Here is a 12076-nt window from a genome sequence, read left to right on the forward strand (position 1 = left end):
GAGAGAGAGCCACGAGATCTCCTTACATATACCTACTATCCGCCGTATCGTTATCAAGCGGGTAAATTCTGCCTCTCGCAATATCAGCCTATTTCTCCCCTCCTCCTCGCGCGCTCTCTTTTTCCTTCTGGTTATCTCTCTCATCTCCCCCCCCCCTAGACTACTGGCGATTCTTTCGATCCCTCCTTCTACGACTAGAAACTAACCGTCCTCGTTGTTCGCGAATATCGTCGGCTCGATCTATCTTGGTCAGTCTGATAACCCGCACCTGTACGAATGATGCGAGAACAGGAGTAGGGATGCCGCGGTTGACTCCTACGCAGAAAAAGAGCAATTAACGAGGGTAAGCGCTCGGCGCCCCGTGCTATTGCGAAATTGGATGTACGAATCGGACGGCGAAGCCGTAAAGCACGTCTTACGATCTACTGCTGCTACTGCGGCCTGGCGGCTTAATTTCAAGCACCTCTTATAATCATTACCTGTGAGTTATTAATGAACTAATTGCCACAACGCCGAAATCAAGCTTCGTTCAAAAGCTCATTCTCGAAGCTTTTCCACTTGGTCCTTAAACAATTATCTAATTTTCAATTGTATCACTAATTACCAAACACTCCGTATACGCGTCAGTTTATTATTTTTTATTATACGTTGAGATAAAAAATATAAAATAATATTCATTATTATTGTGCCTATGATTTGCAACTTTCGAGTAACGTGCTATTTTTGTCTGGCTCTTGATAGCACGACAGAAGAAAAATTGTCGAAATAGAAAAGAAGTGTTGTGCATATGTATGTAATATGTGTGTATCTCGAAAACACCTTCCGAAAACGTTCTACCTCCCTAAACCTCAGCGTTTAAATCTCGACGTTGGTGAAACGAGACATCCCTCGAGTGCTATTCGCGACGTACGGACCACGGCGACGTGCACGAGGTCTTGGCTTTCGGTACGGTGTTGTCTAAGCTCGTTTCTAGTCAACCTCCGGGAGCAGAGGCTCACATTGTGGACCTATTATGATTTAATAGAGCCGACGTGATGTACACACGCGCGCACACATAGGCGCACTCGGTAAACTCTTCCGTCTATTCCCGCGCATTGCTAATGGTATACATCAAACAGCTATGTCGCTAATAGCTGACGGGTAATTGCCGAAGTTTAATTTTTTTTACTGGCCGCGAACGGCCAGTTCGCCAAGCGCCCGAGCATTAGGGTCCATGTCATTAGATTTATGGCCGTATCGGTCGTTCTGATCGAGTATTTTTTGAAAGATTCTCAATAATTGCGGGACGTAAAACGATTTCGAGCTTCAAGCCTGTGTTGAATGTTCATCTCTTCGTTTCAGTAGCATTTAATTTGTTCGCCCTAAGTAGAATACTGTTATCACGCGATGCATTTAAAAAGAAAGGAGAAAAAAAAGAATCACATTCTTGTTATTCGCAATAATCTTAAATAAATATCTGGCTATCACTTTGTGCCTTGAGGAGAAGTGATAGTACAAAATGACGTTCAATACAAATTTTCTTATCAGAGGTAATCTGTATGCCTAAATGACTACCCAAACTCCTGTATGTGTACGTCTCAATTAAAACAAATAACTTTGTGCAATAGGAGAATCTCTAAAATATTTCTAAGCTGAGAAAACTTTTTAGATATTTGTAAAATGAGAAATCTGAAAAAAGTCATAAAAATCGAATGCGTGAAATCGAGTTAAATGTTACCAAATTAGCCATGATTTCGTTTTACAAACCGGCATTCGTCGTGATTTGCAAGAAATGTCTTCCTGACGATATTTGCCTGCTCACAAACCTGCCGAGACAAATGAAAATTTACATTTACGATAAGAACATCATAAATACACCGCGAAATACACCACGTGTACACAAATTTCTTGGAAACTTCGATCTGCCGTTTGATGCACGCAAATGAAACTTCGCAGAAGTACTCGATATCAATTTATTGACACGTTAAAAGTTATTGCTGTAGAAGATTTATTTTACTTTTTATATAACTTGTAGTTTCGCGCTTAAATTGGTTACAAATTCGTTATAAACTGTAGAGTATATATTACTTTAAATCTTTGTTCGTACAGCTTTCACGCAATTGCAGAATAATTTCTCAATTAAAATGATCAAATCGGCAAACATATTCAATTACTTTTCATAGAAATTTCCGTTTCCTCATATTTTTGTCAATATAATTATTAAAAATTTTTTCAAATAAATGTAAAAGCTAATACACAGAAGGTTCATCGCAATGTAACCGTTTTTGCAATGTAACCGTCAGATTTACGACACTTTGAAGCGCGTGACGTTGACCAAGTTTAAGATTGACAAGACGTGCCTTTTATTGCTGAAAAAAATCCCAAATCCACCATGATTTATAAACTCTGTATTTGCATGATTCTCGGCGAGATGTTTACGCAACGTACTGAAACGTGTATATCATTCGAAGGCTGCTACCTTTTTGGAGACGGTGAAATTGAAGAAACTGCGAGACATCGAATCCACGAATATCCAATGCCATAATATCGTTAATTATATTATATTGAGTGCACTTTCACTTTGAATACTAATGTTTTATAGATTATTAACAACTTACATTAAAGGATAACAAGAAATTAATGTTGTAAAGAGAAGTAGTCATAGCTCTTACGAATTCTTTAATATATGCTGCGTAGCAAATAAGTAAGAATTTGTAAAACTAAATAAGATAACAAAACAATTTAAGTTAGACTGATTACGTTAGATTATTCTTGTTCAGACATTACAAATTGTCAATAATTCTGAATGTATTTACTATATATTTGTTATATATTTACGCTCGGAGACACTCTCTTGCACCACATCACCTATCAATTCTGTTGCAATTTCTCTTTGTGTAATATCCCTCTGAACCGCATATGATAAGTTAACTTACAAAGTACAAGGTTACTTGACCAGTACATAGACAAATTTCGTCAGGCGCTTTAAATGGCACAACCCACTTGCGTTTGTAAATTACGCAGCATTCGTAGAATGGCAGAAGGAACGCCGGATGAGCTGCATTAGTATCATTATTATTACAGCAGAGGTAATGGACAAGTATTTTTCTCGAGCTGAGCTCTGAGACCTTTACTCGCGATTAGTTCTTTATGCTACCTGCCTGCCCAGTTTGTGTCGTTGCGTGTTAACATGCATCTGCCAGTTTTCGCAAAAAAAAAAAAAATTAAAAATTAAAAAAAAGATGCTATATCGAGCATTATGAAACATTATAATCCGAGTGTTCTTTTCAAAAGAAACTCTCGAGGTGGATTAAGAACAATCGATAATAAAAGCGGCGCGATTCTTAAGCTCAGAAGTGGTGGAAGGTGAGTAAACCGATTGCTTCCGGTCATCTATATCACAGGCTTCTGTCCTTCTTTATCGGGCAGTCTCGCTACTAGTCTGATCGGACTGTACCTCGACTTAGAAGACGTTGATGAGGTCTATATGAAAGATGGGTCAGGGTCATGCACAATGCAACCATGTACACACAACAGCAAAACTTCCCAATACCAGGTCGAAGCGCGAAGAAGTGATAGCTTCTATTTCTTTTATTGTTCTTATATAATAAAAATTTGCATGTGTTAAATATATATATTTTTCATATTCGAAGACTTTAGATCATAGACTTTATTTAAAAGATATTACCACAAAAATATAAAAATAAAATTTCTATAAAATTAAATATAAAGTATATTTTCAGTCATTTCCTTTCAAGACACGCTTTTTTTTAATTAAATTATTTCAACAACGATGAAAGATTGACAAAGAATTGTTTTATAAACTCTAAAATCACGACACTTTATAAATCCTAAAACCACTTCATCGTCATCAACAACGTGTAACAACGAATCCTCATTCTCGTCAGTGCGGCAGACGTTGCTAACCGTCTTCGCATAGACCTCATTTTTCCTTATTTGCGATGGAATAAGGCGGAACGCTTAATCGTAATGCCGAAGCGCATCCTCTAATGGTGTTCCGAAGGATGCGATCGATAGGGACGACCTGACGTCACGGGAACGTCGCGGAATTCATTACGCGGGCCAAGCCGCCCGCTTCAGTTGGGTGGGCTTAAAAATTAAAAGGCTCTCAAACAAAAACTCCCTTTTTACCTTCAGCCTCGTGGGATGTAATCCCTCCGTCCGGCAGTAGTCCCGTATGCCCCATGCCCCGCCGAACCCCCGAATTTCGGTGGCCTGAAGACAAGCCTTGAGACTTTGCTCCCATCTTCCACCGTCTCGACGCTCTTCCCCTCTCGTTCTATAACTGAGGAGCGCGAGCACGGTCGATTCCACCGATCCACGATGTAGTTTTCCGAATAAACCCTTTCGTCTCGCGGCGCGTTATACTCCGCTTGCGGGAGACTCGGTGAACGATAAAGCAATGAAGGGTGAATACCTTATCGGAACAACGGATCGTTCAATTTTACTTAGCCGAAAATTGCGGAAATGGAAATAATAATTAATGTATAAATAATTTTTATAGAATTTTTTTATACATTCCGAAAGGAAGGTTCCGATATAATCTTAACTAATAGAAAATAAAAATAAAAAAATTGTCAAATGTGGAATAGAACGTGATGAAGCGTGAGGGTAGTAACGTGTTAACAAAAAATAAGCGTAATTTATTTACAAAGAAATAAGAATGAGTATGATTCGGAAATAAAGGTATAACAAATGAAATTGTGTAACAACGATAGCTCCCAGCTTTCGATTCCGAGCGTTTAGAAGCTTGAGAGTTTAACAAACAAGGGTGCATTATATTAACATTATTTACATGATTAGCTCATGTCGCTAATAAAATCATTGTACTATCTACAAATCGGAATGTTCGGCGTCAGTCATGAAAGCTCCGGAAATTTTCAGGTACCTAGAGCAATTCCACAAATCTTATCGGATTTGTCCATTTATCGGACAGGCAGCGTTATAGACGACTGTGCTCTGTCCTCTGATTTAAATTCCCATTAACTTCATTCTTCTTGTCTGCATTATCAATCGCGGCGCCATCTTCCCTCACGAACTCGCGCCTCTTGTCAGTCTCCGCGGCGCCATATAGATCCAAATCTTTGGCGAGATAACAAACTGCAGCGTCAAATAATACCCCTATCATGGTAAAGCCTGTAACATGACGAAACAATATGCTTCTTTATAAACGAGTCGACGAAATCAAACGGGTCATTCGAATGAGTAATCGATCAGTAAAATTATTTTATCCATTGTCCGATAAACTTATTCTTATCTGCTGCGATTTTTTTTTGTTCTTTTTCTTTATCTAATCTCAGTTGGCGAGCAAACACATGCAGCTAGCTATAGGTCGTTAAACTCGACGATACCCACCGGCCGACGAGATGTTCACCAAGAATCGGTAATTATCCCTGTGATAGAACCAGCAGTTTCCTCTAGTCCCACAGGATTCCTCCCATATCAGGCAAGTCGAGTCGATGATAGCCCCATAAATAATCGGCCCCGGAATTAGAGCCAGCAGCGAGACGATCATCAGCGTGACGCCCTGGGAGAGACTCTTGTCCCTCTTCTCGACGCTTCTGTAGTTCACCAGAACGTTACCGATTTTCCCGGAACAGCCCAGCGTATTGATCACGCAGTTGAGCAATACGAAGAGCAAATACGGCCGTTTGCAGTCGCTGGCGCACGGACCGGCTTTGACCGTATCGGAGATCGGCGGGAGTGCCTGCGAGTCAGGCGGACGCATCTGCTGTTCCGAAATGAAAGCCCTACTGGAGCTGAAGTAATCAAAGTGGCCTCCGATACGGCTTGGCTCGTCCACCAACGTTAGACAACTGCAGTTCCCGAACTGTTTATCGTCCAGGATCGTTCGACATCCCGCGTGACAGGCGGAGAAGAAAGTTGTCATTGACGCCTCGTGGCAGACCGGGGAATATTTGACGCCCGCACAATTGCAATCGGCGTTGCAATCAGCTGTCAAATTCATTCTGCAAACGAATAAAAATTTTACATCGAATCGTAATATTAGCGATTAAGCGAGATGTTGATTTGTGTGGTCTTTGTTTAAAAAAAAATCAAATTCTAAAGATACTCACTCCATAGTCTTCAAGTCTATACCACGGATTCCGGAGTTTGTGCAGCCAAGAAATATGTATAAAATTTGTCCCACGACGAAGATAATACCGACGAGTACGTTCCATGCGAGGAGCGGTCTGGGACCAGGTTTGAATTTGCTAATTACTAATCCCGATAACAGGAATCCTAATACTATACCAACTAGCGATATAGGGCCTGTGAATTAGAGCAAAGCAACATATATTACAAGTATATCAGTATTGTTAAATGACAAAAATATTTCTTTCGACACAAAAAATCGATTTTATTTTATTTGTTAGCAGGAAAATCGTATGAAAGCGCTCCTGATAGCAAATAAATGTTATCGTGTGAAATATTTTAAAGATAACGCATGGAGTAACTAAAATACATTCTTGTAGATTAATATACGTGTACCTGTTATCACGGCACCGCCAGCCGCGGATGTACTGTATTGGATTTCGAGATACTTCGCCAAGAACGTGATATAGGCAGTAGCGCCAAGAATGTAAAATACGGCGCTTAAATTGTTGCAGGTCAACAGCCAGTTCGTTAACAGCCGTTTCATGGCTTTTGGAAATTCACGGATTGTCGGTATGTACTCAGTTTCCGCGGGTACTGGGTTGGTAGGTTCCATCTGTAACGGTGGCTTCTGCTGCAGCACTAAATCTAACTTCAAAGGTATTTCGCCATCCTGAAACAATATTTTTAATTAATTAATTTATAGAAACTTGTAATCCTCCGCGAGTCATCTATATATTCATCTTTTTATGACTTTATAAACTAATGTTTTTTCTAGAAATTTATATTGGCTGGCCTTTTCATAAAAAACCACTATTACTTTTATACAGATAAATAAATACATATGTAAAATAATATATTTTTTACTGTAGATAAAAATTATATGTGTATTAATTTCGTTTTATTATTTATTTCTAGTTTAATTACTAAGAACTAAAAGATATTGATTAATATTATATCTTAAGTTTGTTTCTTAAAGAGAAAAGAAATGTTTTTTATGTCATTCATAGTAAAATATCTTCTTAATTAATAATCTTATAATGTCCAATGTGAATTACCTGTTTAGAAATATCTTTTGAAGTAGGAAGATCACGTGGAAACATAGCGATCAAAACGGCAAACATAGCCATCGTAACGCCAAGAATGATCCATCCGAGCCACCATGCGCCTAACCATCGCGGATCTTTCGTCGTAATAACGGGATGAAGTTTTGGGTCTATGTATAAACTCAGACAGGCGTAGCCCAATAGAAATCCGATCGCTGGACCCACGGTACGTAAAGCGAACGTAAAACCTTACAAATAGAATTGGAATTTATTGCTGTTAAATCCTTCTTTAATTCATGGCAGTAATGCAACAATTACGATATTGCAGAAAAAATTGCATAGTCTAAAAAATTTATTACTAAAAACGTAATTGTAAGTACGCACAATTTGTAAAAATCAGATAAAATTATCGAAATATTCCATTCCAAGTATAACAGGGGGCGTTTGGCAAGATCTTATCTTGAATTCACGCTCTTAAGATACCGCAATACTTATCAGACTTGCTAAGAAAAACGATTTATAGTTATTACAACGTGATGGCAAGAAGCGCTTTGACTTTTTATGTTTATAAGGAAAGATAAATTTAGATCTTGATTATGATGCATTTTTGCTAGCTCAAATCTGTCAATATTATGAAAATAACATAGAGTTTATTAATCGATGCTCACCTAAGAGCATAGGCGTATTTTTCTTCTTCGTATTGTCGTCTAAATACGTCTGTCCCAAACCGTAATAAAGAGTAGTTCCGATACCAAGAACAAATTGAGATATAAAAATCAACAGTAGAGGGAGGTAACTAACGCTCAACTTAGTTTCGGCATCGCAAAGTTCTGGCTGGTCCGTACGCGGACAAATCGCGAGGTTCTTCGGGACGGTTGTCATGTTCAACAAGGTCTGATCCAGATATTCCTTCGTCAATGCCAAGGCGTCCTTTCCAGGACCGTATATGAAGTGCGGCAGTGCCAAAATGAGACAGGACAATGCGCTCAAGCCGACCCCAACCGCGATCCATCTTGGCCGATGACTGGATCCTCCGTAGTAGGTCAAGATCAGGGACAAGATCTGAGAGATCTCGTTGCCCGAAAGGATCAACCCTATGATAATAAGAAAGTTACACGGACACGTAATAAACTTACTTAGCCCTTCGATGCAATTACTTTTTTTTAATTCTAGTCGTTTCGCATTTTGGCAATTTTCTGCTATGTAACAGAATGGACTTAACACAAGTGGCATGCTCATTTCTGTTTATCGTGTACAATATTGCAAACAAAGGATTACCTTATCGTTTCGCTTCAGTATGTGAATATCACTCATAAATAATCCTCTTCTGATCTCTTACTTTTAACTCTTTAAATCCTTTCATAAAGAAATATTAAAATGTTGTATGTGTATGTATATATGTGTCAGATTTTAAAAATAAAAAGGATATACCGTATTACTTCATTTATTAAATTAATTTTATAAATATCACGTTTATTCTAGAATTATATGAATGGTTTTCTACGAAAACGCTTCTCGCGTTAATATTTCGAGTATTGCGGCCGACTACAAAATCATATAATGCATATCCGCGTGTCTTCGCTCTTCAACGCATATATAGTGCTCGTTGTACGACAGATTTGTCACTTCTATGATTGCGACACATTACTTACCTACTAGATAGACGCACACGGAAACGCGCGATTCGTACGTGTGCAAGTACGAGTACTTATACGCGAGTATACCCGCGGATGCTCGGCTGCTCGGCTTTGCCGGCAATGGGATCCGAGGTTGAAGGCGATTAAGACGAGATGACGTTCAAAGTTCTGCCGTGTCGAGATAAAGCGCGGTGTCGAGTATATTATATGAATAATTTACTTCACGTCTGGGGTTTTTCTCTAAACAGACATTTAAGCGCCGAGAGACTAGTTGATCGCCATACAGAGTTCCGATCGCAAAGCCGCGTAGATTCGTACCCGTAAACCGATGTGTACCTTCGTCAATATACATATATAAAATGAAGTACAGTCGATCGGCTCTCGTCGTGAAGTTATATTATGTGTGATTACGGGAATGAGACTCACCAGTCGTACGACTAGGTATCTTGAATCTCTTCTCCAGAGTTGTCAGGGTGATGACGATGTAGATAAAGGCCATCGCCTGGACGGTGCCCAGTAAACCGTACACCGCGATGAAATTCTTCGGGGTGGCACGATTTCGCAACCATCTGGGATAAATCCCACATATTCCACAATCTTTACTCATAGCCTCCGATAGCCTCCGGTAGCCTCTAAAAAGATTGATTAGCGGAATCTGTCCTTCTTTTTAAATCTAAATTAATTTACACCTATATCATTAAAGTCCACAAACTTCCAAACATAAACAATAGCGATTTCAATAATTTATAACATCAGTTTTTATAGTGTTTGAAAACCTTCAGGTATATCTTATTTATATCTTTTTATATTTATTATCTTTATTTCTACTGATATCTTCAGACTTCCAAGCTTGATATGATTCAATAAGCTGAGACTCTGATGTTATAAACGTTGTTATAAAGCAAAATTAATATGAGCATAGAGATTTATTTATAACAATACAGATGCGGTAATTGAGACCTACTGCACGGTTACAGCATTGACAATCGTATCATATTAAAATTCTCGATAGCTTTTGTTGCAAACGATTTCTGCTAGCCTTGCCAGATCGCCAATGTTTTGCATCCACTTCAGCGCGTTCTGGAGAATTAAGTTCTGCGATAAAAGCGTCCCGACGATGCTAATTAAGTCAATGCGCTATATGAAATACAACGCTTAAGGAAAAATAATGCGTCGTCATTATGATAACAACGGGAATCGATGACAATGACTTGCATTCTCGATCATAAATGGTCTAGACGTGTTGAAGTGGATGGCAAGACGATATTACATATATTGAATGGAGTATAAAAATGGGATTACGAGGCCACAAATGCATGCGGTGTTTTCAAGTTGCTCGTGGTCGATGACTGCAGATGCATTCAATTTCTATAGTACTCCTACATTGCAGCGTGAGAATTTGATGAACATGCGACATGTACGTGCAATGCAGGACGCGATAAGTCCATTATCTTTTATCATAAATCGCGTAATTATTAATACGTTAATAGAGATAATAAATCTCGCACGTTGCTCACACTTGGCAGATACCTCAGCATAGCATAATGATGGTAACAATGACGTCTTTTGTATGTACGCAAACGCATCCGTTACGCAACTCACTTTTCGAATCTGAAGACGTCGACTTAATCCGACTAGCGCGTGTACAATGCAAATATCCATAAACCGAAAGCGAGTGAAAGGATAAGCGATAATGCATGTATCAAAATTTCAAGCTTAATTTATCCTATTTTTCGCAATTATAATTTCACGTATTAATAATAATATGTATTATTATTAAGATTGTAAATACTTTTTATTGTATCTTCGTAAACTAGATATTTAATTATACACTACCAATTTCTTTGTAAATCCATAGGAGTATAAATTTAATAAATTTAATAAATTAATTAGGTATAATAGCGTATTAAACTTATTTGTTAACTTGATTAAAAAGATCGAAGAAATGAAGTAAGAGAATTTTTTATACTCGCAATAAATCGCAATAAATCGCAAACACGCCAATAAATCATTCGAATAAATTTGGCATGTAATTCTTCTGTGCCAACAACATTCGTCAATGAAATACTCGTTACATTAATTTTTAATATAATAAGACCAGCACATATACATAAAAAAAACTTTTTATTTGTTCCTAAAATTCCGAATAAAGAAAAAGATTATGAGGAATTTATCCGATATGCCTTCAATTTATGAAAAAATTTAAAATACACAAAATTTGCTAATCTATATTCGTACTATTTTTTCATGAGTTTGATTTATAGAATACTTTGTTAATGTTTGAGTAAACGTTTTAGAAATATTCGGTTGTAAATTATTATATTAAAAAGCTACATATATATTATATTAAATTAAATTATTATAAAGAGCTACATAGTATATTATATTAAAGAGCTAATTATTTTGTTAATACAACTTTCAGTAATTGATTTTTTACTTTATTTTATATATATATTTGTTGGTTGAGATTTATTCACAACACTGTTATTCTCAGTCTCAATTTACCTGAGATATAAGCTTACGTAATTGCAATTTATCTTAAGCACGAGTCATACAGTCGGAGACGCTAATTCGACGACTTAATCGATCAGCGTTTCCGTTTTTGTCGCTTACAAAGATTCCGTAAAACAACGCGTTAAAATTATAAATTACATTGTTGAATTTTACGGTTTATTTATTTAAGAAAAAATACAAATTACATATTCATAAAATTGAATTTAAGGCAATTATTTAAATATCAAATTGCTATTTATATTAAAGATATTATTGAGTTAGTAATATTTTTATAAAATTATCTCTAGCTTATTTTAAAATATGCGTTATCTTGATTATATGACACATAGCGTATCTTTTATGTGCATATATATTATCTTTTGCTTACGGTGCATAAATTTCTTACACAAATTCTTGTTATCTCTAATTTTTGAAACAAATACAAATTCTTGAATTCTCATGTTATTTGTTATCTCACAGGATAAAGTTACATAAAATTAAATTTTAAATATCTCTCTCTCTTTCCTTAAAGCACACTTTCCAAATGTTTTTAATTTTTGCGGCAAATGTCGCGGAAGCATATTGGTAAAATAAATAAAATACTTTTCTGATATAAAAGGGAAAAAGGATACGAATCGACGATGGTTTCTCACCTTGACCTTAGACTCGTGGACGCAGAAGGGACTTCCGGGCCGCGATTCCTACTGGATCGCGATCCTCGAGTCTCGTCTACCGGGTAGCTCGGAAATCACCCACGCGCTGCGAGCGCTCTAGTTAGCACGAATAAACGCGGGATAACTGAGC

The 12076-nt window shown here is 37.4% G+C and overlaps 1 protein-coding gene across 4 annotated transcripts; it reads right to left on the reverse strand.

Annotated features, from left to right (window-relative positions):
• Positions 1-4622: 4622 nt before the first annotated feature.
• On the reverse strand, positions 4623-12076 carry Oatp33ea (Organic anion transporting polypeptide 33Ea). Of its 4 annotated transcripts, none has more exons than XM_071710761.1 (9): positions 11905-12061; positions 9744-9916; positions 9206-9411; positions 7811-8236; positions 7155-7390; positions 6493-6769; positions 6078-6273; positions 5356-5969; positions 4623-5136 (listed from the first exon to the last, which is right to left on the reverse strand). In XM_071710761.1, exons 3-9 carry the CDS (start codon positions 9384-9386, stop codon positions 4943-4945), a joined length of 2124 nt encoding a protein of 707 aa, XP_071566862.1. In that variant the 5' UTR covers positions 9387-9411; positions 9744-9916; positions 11905-12061; the 3' UTR covers positions 4623-4942. The 4 variants fall into 4 exon arrangements, with proteins under 4 accessions (XP_071566862.1, XP_071566871.1, XP_071566853.1 ...); XM_071710770.1 differs by having other exon boundaries at positions 9744-9874; positions 11926-12060; XM_071710752.1 differs by lacking the exon at positions 9744-9916 and having other exon boundaries at positions 11926-12076.

This window comes from Temnothorax nylanderi, unplaced genomic scaffold, assembly GCF_030848795.1.
Source record: "Temnothorax nylanderi isolate EJ_2023f unplaced genomic scaffold, tnyl_v1.0 TNYL_tig0004_pilon, whole genome shotgun sequence".
Taxonomy (NCBI): Eukaryota; Metazoa; Arthropoda; class Insecta; order Hymenoptera; family Formicidae; genus Temnothorax; species Temnothorax nylanderi.

Excerpts from the sequence above, each read along its gene's own strand:
- Oatp33ea (XM_071710752.1), bottom strand. The coding sequence starts at position 9,386 with ATGAGTAAAGATTGTGGAATATGTGGGATTTATCCCAGATGGTTGCGA. Across the intron at positions 8,237-9,205 it reads GATACCTAGTCGTACGACTG|GGTTGATCCTTTCGGGCAAC; the intron begins GTGAGTCTCATT and ends TTATTATCATAG. Across the intron at positions 6,274-6,492 it reads TGGCGGTGCCGTGATAACAG|GCCCTATATCGCTAGTTGGT; the intron begins GTACACGTATAT and ends TCTAATTCACAG.